Raw genomic sequence first — 15,993 nt, forward strand, 5'->3', positions numbered from 1 at the left:
TCCACCTGTACTTTTTCTCAAACCTGTTGTTCAATGGAGACAACAGCTGTTGTCTTGAAGCTTCTTAGGCCAATGTAATTCAGGATCTTGGAGTTCATGTCAAGCTCTCTGAGGGCCTGATGGGACTTGTGCCCTCTATCTAGGCCTGAGGTAACAAAGGTAGCATTCCACCTGACACCTTAAGGAGGGGTCTTTGAGATTTGAAGTCCAGCATTTCATTCCAAGTCAATCTCTGCACTAATCCTTCTACCCCACCCCCCTCTCCTCCCTGAGAGACAATGCTCCAGAGTATCAGATAATTCTACATCTTGGTTTGGAACCTCACTCTTGTATCTCATATGTATTTTAATAGCATCTCAGCTGAATTGCTTGTCTTGGCTTACTATGCACACATCTATGACTGGTTGGACTATTATTTACATGTGGCTTCAAAACTGAATTTTTACTATTTCGATATCTTGCCTCTCGATTAGATTACAAACCCCTCGAGAGCAAGGAACACACCTGGGTCTACTTTGGTTCCTCAGAGCCATGCTCTTACAGCACACTCAATGTCTGCCCCCATTGCAAACCATTTTTCTCTTGGGAATAGGTTTTGCTACAGTAGGAAACATGTGCCCTGAACCAATAAAGGCTTAAAGATAGGATTTACTTCTCTCATTTAAGAAGTCTAAGGGTAGGCAAACTGGGGCCATTTAGGTGGTTTCACATGGTTGCCAGAGACCCAGGCTCCTTCCAGCTCAAGACAAATCTACCTCAAGGGTTTAGCTGAGCTGTCCTCACGGCCCAAGACTGAGCCAGAGCCAGTGGTCCAGCCATCATTGCCGCTTTCCAGGCAGTAGGACAGAGGAAAGAAGGGTCTTTTGAAGCAAGATCCCAAAAGCCCAGACCTTCTGCTTCTAGGTCATTGGCTGGGACTTGGTCATATATTAAACCTAGCTATGAACTGAGCTGGACCGTCCTCTTTCAGGTGAATACTTAGTCCCATGAAACACTGGGATTCAGTGACTAGAGAAGGGGAAGAATATTAAGAAACTGTCATCTGTGCCACCATACACATCAGTATACTGTTCCTTCTCAAATTCTTTCCGAATCCTAAACCACAACCCTATTCCAAAACTAGCACACTTGTCAAAAGAAATTTTAACTGGGGAAGCCACATGGCCACGGGATCTCATCTATTGGTTAAAATGATGAAGCAAATTTCATTTTCTATTCTTTTTTTACACTGGAGAAATGCAATTACAGTTCGTCTTCAGAGTCAATAAAACTAGCTTCTAATTCTGATGCCTCCTCTGCCCCAATCTCAGTACTTCTTCCTCTTAAAAACAGTTCTTCACTTTATAAGAGAATAGTTAATATAGCTGTTTCATTTAAAAGCAGTTATTATCTCTTGAGTATTTCACCATTCTCATTCATTTAACTCTCAGCTAAGGTTCTAAGGTAGCGCTCAGTCACCTCCATTAGGTGATTCTGATGTATTCTAAAGTGAACTATAAAACACCTAGGGTGCTTTTGAAAAATGCCAATGCCCAGTCCTAGCCTGATATTCAGGTATAGTTAGTCTGGGAGTTGTGGCCTGACCAAAGGTAATTTCGAAGTGTGCCAAGGAACTCCAGTGTGGAGATGGCTGTGAAGCCTGGCTCTAGTACAGCTGTTTGCACACCTGCGCTCAGGGCAGGTACTTAGCCCTGGACCACATACCTCTGCAAGTGTCTTCTACTAATCCTACTGCCTTTAACCCTCTTTCTCTTTAAAACTTAGTCAAACACATCAGGCAAAGGGAAAGGAATAACATTTGTATTATTGTTTTATTTGTCAGAATTTCCAGAACCAGGTCTCTACTGGGCAAGTAGAAAAATAGAAAATTTTACTACTTTGAAAAGGTACTATGACAAACAAGTATACACTCAGAAAGGGGCTCCTTGGACTCGAGCAAAGGCGGAGTTCAGCCTGGGCAGTATAGCTGCAACAATAGAAAGGACTTGTTTCCCCACATTTTGAGGTCTGACTTTCCCTCCAGAGCTGGGGCTGAAGCAGAGGCCTTTCCTGCCCTATTAGCTGGCCCAGTCCTGGAACCGAAAGCAGTCACTTGCTATCTTCCACACCGTGTTGCTGGGTGAGGCCTGGGCGGTCAAGAGGAAGTTCTGGTTAAAGTCCCGTTGTTTGTTGCCTTCAAACTTCACTGTTCCACAGATCACAACGAGGACTGTGGTCTGGCTTGGGGTGGCTTCATCATGAACAGGCTGGCAGTCTACTACATTGATCTGGAACTCACTGGAAGGCAACATTTCAAAAAACTCACTCAAGGACTCTTGTCCTGAGACGGCATTTCCATTCCACACCAGGGTGGCTGTGCCCATGTAGAGGCGGGACAGCAGACGCCGTCGCTTATCCATGGTGGTGTAGTAGACATTGACAAACTCCTCAGCAGCCCTGCAGGCCTGATCCACATAGGTCTTGAAGTCCACTGATGCCATTTCCAGCTCTGCTGAAGGCCTCCGCCAAGGTGCTTTCTGCACCTGAGGGAGCCGGGGCTGTGGGGCAGGAAGGTTGAAGAGAACCCATGTGAATGCCAAACTTCGTTCTACCCTGACAATGAAACAATCCTCTTTTTCTATTGTTGGCAAAATAATTACATGCTGTAGAGAGATGACTCTAGGCTCAAATTGCTGCTAACACCTAATCTCACTAAGCCTCAGTTTGCTTATTTTAATGGGAATATTTCCACTGTTGTAATGACAGAACTAAATAAGACAATATATACCAAATGTTTAATTAGAAGGCCTGATACCTACATGTTCAGAAAATGATAGCTATTACTATGAATTTTAACATCTCATTTTTATAAAATATAGTACATTTGACTATAAAAGGCCACTTTTTCCTGAAAGCGCAGAACAGGTGTTACTGTCCCTAGAGAAGTGGCAAATCCAGTTTATTCAGGCTAAAAACAGTGGACCATTTTGAAGGGAACAGTGGCCCAATAAAGGTCAATCAGATGGCATATGCTAGTCAGCTGGTCATGGTCTGGGAAAGCCTACCATGAGTTCACCCAATGAAGAATGGAATGGCAAAAAAAAAAAAAAAAAAAAAGGCAGGTTTCTTCAGAGGGTAAGAGAACAAATGCCACAAGGACAGAACCAAAATGGTGGCCATAATCCTCATAATAGGCTATAAGAAGCAAACCTGGTGGCTAACTTGGAACGAGAATGGAGAACACCTAGCATCTGTGAGCACAAATACCCACCAGGTAAGCGGAAAGACAAGTTAAAACTGAAGAAATTCTATGGGATGGCAAAAAAAGAATTTCAACTATAGCTGAAATGTCACATTTCCTTTAAAAAAAAGTCCAAAAGCATACAAAGATATTATTATTATTATTATTTTCAGGGTATGGTACAACTGTTATGGTTCTCTGTCCTTTTTTGCATAATTGAAATATTTCACTAAACATATCCTAGAAGACATTCCTAAAATTGTAGATATGTTTAGATTTACAAAATTAAATACTGAATAATTTTTTTCATTTTGCAGACCTGAACTTAAAAAAAAAAAAAAAAGGCTTATGAAATACACAAGAGACTCTACACAGGATTGGCAAGGAGTCAGGTATTCTTAACGGCTGAAAAAGGTGGAGGTCTCTGCCTCCTGTAAAGAACTGCAAGGACCTGGGAGGGAGCTTGGTCCTAGAAATGAGCAGTTCCAGGGCCAGATATAGATGCTGGTTTTTCCACTCCCTCCATGGGCCTAAGGTCAAGCTTCAACCAGAGTTGGTATTTGCTAAATGCTTTACATGAATTAACTCATTTAATGGTCACCACAAATGGATGAGAGTATTACTATAATAACAACTTTACTAATAAGAAAACTGAAACTTAGGTCTGGTTCAAGGCCTTGACAGTAAGTACACTCCTGTTTATCATTTATAGGAACGTGTGCGGCCCTTAAAAATGTTGTCAAGACTATGTTGTCCTTTTACGTGCTTATTTTTTAAGTCACTGCACTTTTGAAATCAAGTCTATAACAGCACAATTCCAGAACCACTAGCTTCAAAATTTCCTTTCAGGGCCCCACATTTCTCTCTTGCTGGAATTCTCAACTACCCAAGGTCCACATCATTCCTCACCCTGACATATTTTAGTCCCTCTACCATCTCAATTCAATTCCGGAAACGTCCTTCTTCTCCACCTCAGTTCCTGGTCCACGTTTTCCGGTTCTGCCAAAGCAGTCTTTCCACACACAGTTTAACAACCTACCCCGCCCCCATACCAAATAAAAAGACCACCTCCACCTCCTGTGGTTCAGTCACCTACAGTGCTTATGGCCAGCCCGTATCCATCAAATCAGAGAAAATAATGAGACTGTGAAAAGAAGTGGAATAACGTGAGCTGTGAATCCCGCTGTCTTTTAATTTAAGATCGCCACCAGTTCTTTGAAGTGGGGCCAGAGAAGATGTTAACACGCCTCATTTCTGGTGGCGAGTGGCTTTTAAGCAAACACGTAAAGCAAGCTCTCCCCAGCCATCTGAGACCTGCTTCAGTGCATGGACTCAATTACCAAGAGAATTTACTGCCCAGCATTTCGCAGAGGCCAAAGCTTGACAGTGAACTGCAACGCCGCCACGTGGACAAGGACAAAACCCGGCTTAACCCTGACAATGGAGGGAAGGCGTGGAGGACACACCTGGGAAATATCTTGTGAGTCCTTCGGCCTACCCTGTGATCTTGTCGCGGGGGAGTCACCTACCTGCGCCGGTGAAGACCAGGGTCAGTGGGGCGACCTCGGGTCACCGAGGGCGGTGACTTAGGTCAGCCGGGCGGCCGTGGGTCAGTGCGGGCGGTGGCGGCTTCGGTCAGCGGGGGTCGCGGCGACCTCAGTACGGCGCCCCGGCCGCAGTTCCACGGAGGGCCAGCCCCTGAAGGTCGCGGGGCAGGCCTGCCGAAGCTCCGCGCTCCTCCGCTGCTCGCCTCAGAGGGAGCCGGGGAGAGTGGCCCTCCGTCTCTCCTCCTTCTCCCGAGAGGCTCCGTCCGGGGGCCGGGACCTCTGAGCCCTGGGACCTGACTCCTCCCTCCGCGGGTTCCCGCGCGTGGCCGGCCGTGCTCCGCGCAGACGCGGACGCCCCCGGCCCCGCCTACTCTCCCCTTCCAGTGACGAGCAGCTGTGCCAACCAGTGGGACGGCGGACCGGGAGGCTAGCTCCGGCCAGGTGAGTCTCGAAGGATGTGCGACTTCCGGGAGAGGCGCTTTCCCAGAAGACCACTGCAAACCCGCGCTGGAGTTTTCATTGGTCTAACCGGATCATAGAATCTGGACCAACTGGCTAGGGGAGGTCCCTGATTGGATGAAACCTCAAAGTTGCGTCTCAGGAGCTGGGAATAGGTCCGCTCTCCTGCTGAAGGAGGTCGCTTAGGAAAAGGATGGGGAATGTGCGCGGCGCGCTGACGTCTCTTCCCTATGTCCCCCATTCACCGGTAGTTGGAGTGATTCCAGTTAAAAGACTAGGGAAACTTAATGACTTGATGCGATCACGGGAAACCAGGAGCGACAGTGACCAGACAGTGACCCAACTAAGGCTTTCAGTCAGAGATAGCGTTTGGGGAGTCAGGATATTTCGCGAAGGCACCAGGAATATTACTCCACTGAGGTGATGAAGCCGGCAGAGCTTCTATTGTACCTGATCAAGTACCCGAGTCGATCCTAAAGGATACATAGAGGAAAACCAATTTATGTTAAGTGGGAAACTCAATTAAAAGTGAAAGAGTTGAGGGTGTGGGTAAGGCTTGAAGTGATAAAAGTATGCTGAATAGAGACACTTACCTTCTCGTGCCCTTTGAATTGAGGGGCTAGGAAAACTGCCTGGCTCCAGCTCTGGCTCAGAGCTTGGTTGGTGTTGTGAGACCTTCTGTTCTCCAGCCCTACAAGTAGCTACATTTCGGCCTATCCGGAACCCTGGCTTTTTTTTTTTTTTTTAACCGAATTTTTGTTTAAAAGAACAGGTTCAATAGAATGGAACCAGTTAGCTTGGGATTTGGGAAACTTACAGTTTACAGCATAAATTTTAAAATCTGGTTTCTTCAGCACTAAATTTTCAGGTCCATCCACAGATCTGAGATACTGAATAATTCCTTTCAAATCTGTGGAAGCCCTCTGGGCATGGTGATGTTTACTGATGTTGCCACATCTTTAGAGTGCATTCACCTCATACCTTAGCTCCTTATGGCATACCTTTGTTTGCATTCCTAAGAGAACTCTTGCTTTCAGATTTCAGGACAAATTTAGAAACTGGGCAGGCTCTTTAATATAGGCCACACCTAACTTAAATAGGCGAAAAATTTAGATTATAAAAAATTAAGTTGGAGGCTGCATAGAGAGAGTAAACTAGCATCTATGGAGCAGTATTCACACTAAAATGTCTTTACAAAGCCTAAGGCAGTGGAATTAGAATGTAATGTACAAAAATCCAAGTCAATGGAATGAAAATAAGAGTTGACTTACTACAGATCCACTAGGTTGGATATTGTTCTGCTTTAAGTTTCCTCATATTTCCCATGTAAGCCCTTTTTGTTTTTGTTTTGTCACCAAAGTTTCCTGCCACCAATCCAATGCCAACAGGAGCCCTCATTCTGGGGTCAGTAAAAGGAGAGACTTTATTTAGGTGAACAGTTTGCAACCCTAGGAACCAAAGCCTCCAGTGGTTTTGGTTCCTGGGGTTGCAAATGAAATGAAAAGTGTGCTTTCCTTCCCTTTCTTCCCCACACACAAAGGGAAGGCTTGCTTTTATAGAGAAAGCTACCACTCTGGTCTCTGATTTGTCCATTTCCATGCAAATAAAGAACCCAAATTTGCACAGCTTAATTGCTCCACATAGCACTGTCCTGACTGATTGGAATTGTGTGTCTTGGTTTGTAGTTATGGAGCCACTCTGGTTGGTAAAGATGCAAATGAGAGTATAGCTGCACAGTTCTGACTGAATAAGGCAGGTCTCAGCCCATTGGTTGAAATACGATTCCAGCAACTTTTTTTATAAGGGTTGACTCAGATGTCAGGAACACAGTGCTGGTGTCTTGGCAGCCTGGTCTGTGGCTTTTCCCTAAAATGCAGCATATGTGAAAGGCCTCTATCAGCAATGGCTGCCAGACTCTACGTATGAATTTGAGCCCACGAGGAGCCTTCTTGGCAGATATATTCCTTCTCAGGGTCCATGATTTTATTCTCAAACTTTGGCAAAGGTATCATTATTCTTGATGTTATAGATGAGGAGGCTGAGAGACAAGTTAAGTGATAAGCCTGGAGTCATAGACCCACTTAAAACCTAGAAAAGCTGGTTAGAAGAACATTTGTCCAGCTCCAAGTTCTTGTAAAAACACAAAGCTTTAATCCTGAGAGGAAGCAGAGCCAAAAGCAGGAGGGTGGGAGAGCAGGAACCTTTCAGGTTTGTCTCTCCATCATCTAAAATTGTGCCTGACCCATAGCAAGGGCTCGATAAATACCGTTTGAATGAACGGACAGATCTGGGTTCAAATCATTGCTCCACAACATTCTAGTTGTGATGACTCCTTTCCAGCAGGCACTCCTCTACCCTTGGAAGCACACTTGGTTTTTACTCCCCCTATGCTCCTTAATTTTGGAAAGTTAGGGACACTACTGTCTCTAAGGGGCACGACACAGGCACAGTATGCTCTGATCACAGTTGTGGGTTGGTGGGAAGTCCAGTTCTGGCCACTGAGCCAGGAGAAGGAGTTTGCTAGGGGATATTGGGAAAGATGCTTTTCCGTTTTTCCTGGACATGTGATGTGTGGATGGTGCTGCTGCAGTCATTTTGCCCCCTGATGGGGGAGCCCCTGTGCAATGAGGCAGGCAGGAGAGTTAAGGAGAAATCAAACTTTTGATGACTATGTTGGGAAGGAAATCCCTGAAGTTTGGACTTTACAGTTTTCAGAGCCAGTACATTCCTTTTTAAAATACTATTTAAAATTGAGCATAAACATAAAAGTACTTGTAAGTTAACTGTGGCTTAGTGTGCTAGCAGAGTGATTGTGGCAAGTGGGTTAACTTCCCTGAAGCTCAGCTGCCTCTTCTACAGAATAGGGATTGTAATAATATCTATCACCTTGGGTTGATCTGAGAAGCAAACAAAACAATGTGGGGCAATTAAGTATCCAGAAAATGTCAGTAGGCTTTGACATTTTGCATCGACAGCAACTTCCTGATTTGCCATTAATTCCTCTAACAACTGACTTTTAAATTTGAGACACGCATAATGATAGATTGGTAGGATTTGTCACTAAATCACATAGGCATCTTCTGAAAGATGAGCCTGGCTTAAGCAGCAGTGGAGCAAGTGGCTTCATTTGCAGTGTGAAGTCCATCCAGAGACCAAGGCCACATCTGGTCGTACACACTGAACCTCTGGCAGCAATAAAGACTGATGACTTTTGAATCTTTTAGTCTGTAAATACAGGACTGAGCTTTCCCTCATTTTCAACATAGTTTTCTGGTATAGGATCTAACAGCATTTGTTTGCCACAAGAGGCTGTGTGGCTTGGAGCCCGGCAATCTATAGCAATGGCTGAGCAGTTGTGTCTCTAATGCATTGAAACCAAACACAAATGTACGTTGTTTTTCTTCCCTGACTTAAAGAATTATCTAATTTTAAAATCTGGTTTCTTCAGCACTAAATTTTCAGGTCCATCCACAGATCTGAGATACTGAATAATTCCTTTCAAATCTGTGGAAGCCCTCTGGGCATGGTGATGTTTACTGATGTTGCTGGAGCAGAGTGAGCTGGGGCTACATTTTTGGGAAGTCACTTGAGGACCCGACTTTTGAGGAGATTATAGGAAGGCAGGAAGAACTGAGACCCATCAGCTTAGAAGCTGAGATGTGGCCATGAGCACAGATAATGAAGCAGATGCAAAAAGCCTTGTGACCAGGGAAAAAGAGGGAAGGAAAGAAACAGCTAGCATAAGATACACACACACACACACACACACACACACACACACACACACACACACACACGAGCTATGGAGAGTGGCTGCCTTAATTCCTGGTGGTTTTTCATTCTTTGTCATGGCAGACTATATTTTGCAAAAATGACCACAAAAATATTTCAGTCTCATATGCTCATCCAGAACCTTGCCTTGAGGAGATGGTGTAAGGTCCCCTCTGTCTGCTCAGGGAGATCTATGTAATCATGTGAAGCAGCCCATGACAGAGTTCAGAAGAAACAATCCTCTGTAAATTCTGTGACAAAGCCTCCGCTGGGGTCTCTTAGTATTGGAAACCAGTCACCCCACTGTACTGTGAACAGCCCAGGCCACTTGGACAGGCCAATGTGGAGAAGGACCAGCCGAACTATCCTGAAATCTAGCAGTTGTGCAAGTGAGCTGAATTGGAAAATGGACCCTGCAGTTCTGGGTTGGGCTGACTGAGCTGGTGTGGCTTAGAGCCTTCCCTGCCAAAAACTGCAGATTCGTCAGCAAAATAAATGATTGTTGCCCTGTTAGGCCACTGAAGTTCATGGTGGACTATCATGCAGCAGGCCAGCCGGAGCTCTTTCCTTGGAATCTCCACTGAGACCTGCCCTGAGGCTCCAGGAGAGAGCCTTCAGTCAACAAAACCTCCCTTTGAACTGTATGAACTCTGTATGAACTAGGTTTGCCACTTGCTAATAAAGGAACCCTGAAGACAAAGCCCCCCAAGGCCTCATAAGATGATACCAACACAAAGAATTCAACTCAGTCCTGAGGCTGGTTCCCTTCTGATCTCTGAAGATGAATCTCAAGACTATGCTTTTGAGGGGAGAGTCAGTTTGTTCATCTACCAGAACCAGCTTCCCTGGGGCTAGAACATTTCTCTTTGCAAAACAAGCATATTCTCTCTGTGTGAGCAGGTGAGGTGAGAGCCACAGCACCATGGGGGGTGGGGGTGGGGGTGGGGGCAGCGGTGTGGGCTGGAGGGGTGGCTCCAGGGTACAGACAAGAACAAACTGAGGGGATGGGTGTGTGATCCCAGATACCAAGGGCATGTTGCTGACAGGGCCTGAAGATCTATGATCCAAGAAGGAAAGTGTCACCAGGGGACCAGATACTGAGTGTAGTGAGCATTGCTCCCTCCACCAGCACCGCCCATGTTTGCCCCTATGAATTTTCCTACCCCTCTTTTTGTGCATTTCTGCACTCTGCTGGTAGATACCTTAATCCTTTCATTGACATTTTAGCCAGGCTGGTGGGAGCCTCCTTTCTCTTAAAGATGACATTGCATTATCTGTGCCAATAAATGTCTTGCTGACTTTGAACTCTCAGAGGACCGTCTTATTTCTCTACTTCTAAGCAGGTTTCATGAATTAATGTGTATGGAGTGCCTGGTGTGTGGTAGACTTCTTAGTTTGAAATCTCTAAGAAGGGGACCCAGAGCAGGGATTCAATGCATTGTTGATTTGGGAAGCACAGGAACATTGGTCTGGGAGTGGAGCATTGAGACAGGAATGGTGGATGTCAGTCATACTGTGACTTTTCATGAGAAATATGGATTTGGTCTTTATTCCTTTGCATAGAGCTCCTAAAACACTAGGAATTGCCTAACTGATAAGAAGGATAACGATGTCTTTTGTTATGTTAATGGAGTGACTTTAGGAAGCACATAAAGATAGAATCAGATTGCCTGGAAAACCAACCCTATGATGAGAGGGTTAGAACTTTGAGTTCTACTCCTGCACCTTCCTGGAAAGGAGGGCAGCTAGAGGTTGTATTCAATTATCAATGACCAATGATTTAACCAATTATGCCTAAGTAATTAAAGCCTCCATAAAACCCCAAAAAGATGGGGTTTAAAAAAGCTTCTGAATGGCGAACACATGAAGATTCAGGGAGAATGGTGCATGAGTAGAGAACATGGAAGCTCCACATCCTTTCTCCATACCTTGCCCTATGTGTCTCTTCTATCTGGCTGTTCTGAGTTTTATCTGTTATAATAAACTGTTAATCTAGTGAGTAAAATGTTTCTCTGAGTTCTGTGAACTGTCCTAGCAAATTAATCAAACCCAAGGAGTGGATCATAAGAACCTCTGATTTACAGCCACTCAGTCAAAAGCACAGGTGATGACCTGGACTTGTGATTGGCATTTGAAGTAGAGACGGTCTTGTGAGACAGACACCTAAACTTCTGGGATCTAAGCTATCTCCAGGTAGATGATGTCAGAATTGAGTTGAATTGTAGGACACCCAGCTGGTGTCTGAGAATTGCTTGATGTGGGGTGAAAGCTCACAAATTAATATTGGTGTCAGAATCAGAATATTAGTAGATTACTCAGCCTGTCCCCACTGTGGGCAACTGGAGCCTAATCCATGCTGCAGAACTCAGCACAGAGCAGCAGTACCTAAGGATCCCACCTCGAAGGCCAAAGGTGGGAAGAGAGCTAGTGCATTCACATGCCAACTCCTGAGAGCTGAAGCCTCTGAAGGGGTCATTTCCTGGTACTTCTGGACTGCTGACAGGGAGAGCCAAGAGCTTTTCCTTTCATAAGTCTGGAAAAAGGTGCTCAGGCATTTGGAAATCAGTTGGAACCCACTTAACTGAAAGGTCCCAGGCCCATTGGTGGGTAAGATAGTGTTGACGGTGGCAAGTATTGTAAGTGGTAGTGCACAGGAGCCTCCGGATGGCCTGCACATTCAGTGTCCTTGGTGAAGGCTACCTCTTGGTGAAGTTGGGTGCAGTCTGTGAGGTGGCTGGTGCCAGGTTTATTACCCCCAGGTACCCCACCACATGGGCCCACTGCAGATCTGGGTGGGTTGGGGTGGGGATTAAGGAAGGTACTAACACCTGTGTGCACCTCCTTAAGTCACAGGTGTTTTGCAGGCCACAGTTGGAAAAGTTAGGTGTCTCCTGACCCCTGCCCTCAATGAGCTGATTTTTGAGCTGAGGGGATGACACTTAATCATGTGAACTCCTCAGGGAACAATGACCTTCTACAAGGACCTACCCTAAATGTGCAAATGAAAACCCCAATGAAGTCTCTCACTTCATCACCTCTAGGATGACTCTGCAATGTTTCCTTTGCTCATTTACAGCATCTGTGTCTCACTGCCTATCAGTGTCCATCATCTGTAGGAGGGTTCCCTCCCACCTGAGGGCTAGGCATGGCAGACTCAGAGTCAGCAGAGATGTTTGACTGATAAATTGATTTGAGGGCTGCACTTCTGGAGAGGCAGCACCCAACTTGGAAATGCTGAGGAGTCCAGGGAAGATGGGACTTAAGAGGCCCTCATTTAAGGAAGGAATTGAATAAGTAACCACAGAGTCTTAGGTACTCAGAAGCAAGTTAGAGGAATTTTTCTTCTCCTTGGCACCCTGAGGGAGCTGCGTGGAGAAGATGGTAGGGTGTCTTCCACTCTTTCCTTCCTGGATGAGTGTCCTCTGTCCACAGACTGCAGCTTCATCCAGAGATGGGCAGGACAGCTGGAGTCAACACCCAGGAGCTGCCCTCAACAATGACACATGGGGATGGAGGGTAATAACCCCAGCTTCCATGCCTTGGTGGGACATCTCTGAGACACCCTACATTGTCCCCTGAAGCTCCCCAGGGACTGGCTCCAGTTGCCCACAGTACCAGTGTAAAAGTGGAAATTCTCCAGTTACAGAGAGATGATATCTCCAGGCTCCAGCCTCCAGGAGAAACACAACATTCCAAGGTACAGGTAATAAAACTGTCTACTAGGCCCTGTTTGATCTGAGAGTCCCCCGATACATTTGTCTTTGTACAAGACCTTAACTGCTTCTTGTAATCTGCTTGCTTGCTTATTTAAGGATGTAGTTGGAGGCTTTATAAGCTGCCTCCTCTGGAAGCTGGGGACTGATCTCCTCTAACCCTGTGTGGTAGAGAATCAGTCGCCGGCTGGCTAATAAAGGCTCATAATTAATCTCAGTTGGCTCCGTGGGTCTTAGAATCGTTCACGCCATAACACCAGCCTGCCTGCAGACAAACCCTGCGCTGGCTCCTCACCACGCCCAACAGGTATGTCTTGGGGACACCTGCCTAATGCTCTGCTTGCACTTGTATCAAGGTCTGCTGCTGGGGAAACCTAGCCTAAGTAGTAATCGAGAAGACTCAATCAATGTCTCAATCTTGAAACTCTTGGGGAATCTCTAGAGGGATTATTCTGGTCCCTTGAAGGGTCAATACCTCAGTTATCAGGTCTGTTTTGGTGACAGGCAGTAATAAACTTAAACACATCAAATACTAACAAATTATAAGCAGAGGTTCCCAAACTTGAGGGAGCACCAGAACTCTTTGAAGAGCCTGTTAACACAAATGCCAGAGTCTAAGAATTCCTACCACAGTAGGACGAGGTGAGGCCAGGGTTTCCATTTTTAACAATTCCCAGGGCTGGAGCCGCTAGTCCAGGGACCACACTTTGAGAACCATTGCTCTCAACCAGAGGACCAGGGCTTAGAGATGCTCTGGGTGAAAGCTGGAGGGAAATACCATTGAAGTAGAGACTTCCTAGTGTCTGCTGTAAAAATGAGCCCCCAAATCCATGCCTGGAATTCTTATGTCTCTCATGATTTTAAAAGGTTAAATCAAACATTATTTTCCACTCCGCTGGCAATTAGTTCAGATCTAACTATGGAGCATAGTTTTCTCAAGTTTGAAGCTGTCTGGGCTTGTCATGCTCTTGATTCTGTGTTGCTATTCAAACCAACAGCCACATGAGTGTGGTCTAGCCTTTGGAAAGAGAGCTGTTCCCTGCTGCTGGTTAGCTTGTCAGCTCCAGGACTGTGAGGCTTTTGTTATCAGGAAACGAAAGTGCTCAGTTCCTAGATCAAACATTTGAAAATGTGAAATCCAAGAATACCTCTTATGTCTTGACAGATGGGTGTGTTGAGGGGCTTTTTTGTTTTTTGTTTTTCCTTTCACAAGAAGGAAGTCTTAGGCAGCTTTGGGAAAGTAAATGATCCTTTGCCTTTCCAAAGCAGCAGAGCTTGTACTGTATGGCACTATTTAGAATCTCTGAGGTACTGTCTCAAAATGCTGCTTTGTTAGTGCTTTGGTCAAATGTTTAGCATTTTGAAGTTTGAGCTGGGGATGGTATCAAGGTGATGCATGAACAGGATAAAATAAGAAAAAAAAAATGACAAAAATAGTGAGCGGGTGGAAGGATCAGCTCAGGATGATGATGGGGTCCCATGGAGACCCTGGCCATGTTCCAAGCCTCCATAGTCTTTGGAGGGCCTGGCTTTTTAGGGGTGGAGAAAGGCATCTGTCAGCAAATGGCCAAGTGTTTCTGTCCACTTTTTAATAACTCTTCTGTCATTACCCTGAGTGGAAGCAGGGCTGCCTTTAATTTAAAAATTTAAGTCTAAGGTCCAGCCAGCAGGGCTGCCTTTAATTTAAAAATTTAAGTCTAAGGTCCAGTATACAAGAATTTATAATGTTGCAGGAAGTGACACCCAATGGAGAAAATCAGACGCTCAGACAGCTTAGAGGAAGGAGAATTTAATGCCGACGGAGAGCCTGGGTCATTCAGCAGCACGATCTCCCCAAAGCACGATCTCCCCAAAGCACAATCTCCCCTTGGTTAAATTTCTTACAGATTATATACCCTCACAGAGTCCATGCAAGGAGTGCATGATTCCTTTGTCTGAGGTTTTGCATGTCCCTCCTTACTCAGAGTGGGGAGGGGCAGCTTTGGGTGGGGGGCTGCAGGGGAGGAATTTCTAGACCCTTGGTGTTATCAGCATCTTTATCGGATTCTTGAACAAAGAGAGGGCACTCCTAGGCTTACAGACGGAGCAGCATTCATTGATGTCTGAGCCTGCACAGGGGGTTCCTTATCCAAAGGCTGAGCTCTGGCTGTAACACAGTAAACAGTTCCATAGTCTTGACATTCCTATACAGCTACAGAGATAGTGAAGGGGCTGGAAAGTCCTTGAGGTGGGGGATGTAGCTGTGGAAAATATGTTAACTGAAGAGCATAGGGCGGAATGGGGGACGAGAGAGCAGTTTTAACCAACTGAGTCGGTTATTTCTGCAGGCTCTCTCCTTTGCATCTCTCCTCTCTCTCAATAAGGAAAAGCTACGGCCTCTTGTCCTGCCCCTCCCAATCCTGGGCCAAATACTTGCTACTGTTTCTGTTTTTTTCGTTTCTTTGTTACTTCTATAATTCTGAATATTAAGCTTGTGATTCAATTACTTGATTCATCAACTTTAGACAATCTTCGACAACTCCATTCACAAAGAAAGCACACTAAGATAGATTCTTAACCAATTTCATTATGTTTAGTTCCAGTAGTTACCTTACCTAACAATTACTCCTGTGCTTCCTATTCTATCAATAATAGAGAATATTATATTTTTCTTCTCTCTTGGATAAGAATGGCAGTTCTCTCAATCATCTCTTCCTAAGTCCCATCTTTGTACACAGTCAGTGAGTTGCTGTCAATTATGTATTTATAATGTCACACACATGGCTACCCAGCCTGAAGACCATGCTTCCTTGCTTCTCTTATAACCAGCTGCAGCATATGATTTTTCTGGTTGGTAAGATGTAATTTGCAGTGTTCTCTGGGACTTTCTAAAAGTAAGGAGACTGGACCATCTTTCCCCTTTCTCCGTTCTACTTTCTGAAATGCAGATGTGATGGCTAGTGTTTCGGCTGCCCTTTTGGACCAGGCAATATGGGCTATATCCTAGGCATGGTGGAGTGTAGGTAGAAGGACTTGGCTCCATTGTGATTTCATGGAGCTGCCACAAGAGTTCTGGATAGTTTATGCACAGACATCTTTTATGTGACTGAGAAATATAATTCTAATTTGTTTAAGTCATTTTGAGTTTATTTATAAGATGCCATCAAATATAATTCTAACTAATATAGTCAGGAATATTTTTGTATTTACAGTGTCAAGGCTGACTACATTTACCTTCTATTCCAAAACAATGATTATATCTCTTATTCTTTGTCTAGATTATGTTGTAGCCGCCAGCCCCCGA

General features: G+C 45.1%; 1 protein-coding gene across 1 annotated transcript; it reads right to left on the minus strand.

Annotated features, from left to right (window-relative positions):
• Positions 1-1,792: 1,792 nt before the first annotated feature.
• NXT1 (nuclear transport factor 2 like export factor 1) lies at positions 1,793-5,210 on the minus strand. The gene is made up of 2 exons (XM_011376047.1): positions 4,750-5,210; positions 1,793-2,537 (listed from the first exon to the last, which is right to left on the minus strand). Exon 2 carries the CDS (start codon positions 2,478-2,480, stop codon positions 2,058-2,060), a length of 423 nt encoding a protein of 140 aa, XP_011374349.1. The 5' UTR covers positions 2,481-2,537; positions 4,750-5,210; the 3' UTR covers positions 1,793-2,057.
• Positions 5,211-15,993: the final 10,783 nt, after the last annotated feature.

The sequence above is a fragment of the Pteropus vampyrus genome, unplaced genomic scaffold (genome assembly GCF_000151845.1).
Source record: "Pteropus vampyrus isolate Shadow unplaced genomic scaffold, Pvam_2.0 Scaffold285, whole genome shotgun sequence".
In the NCBI taxonomy this organism is placed as follows: Eukaryota; Metazoa; Chordata; class Mammalia; order Chiroptera; family Pteropodidae; genus Pteropus; species Pteropus vampyrus.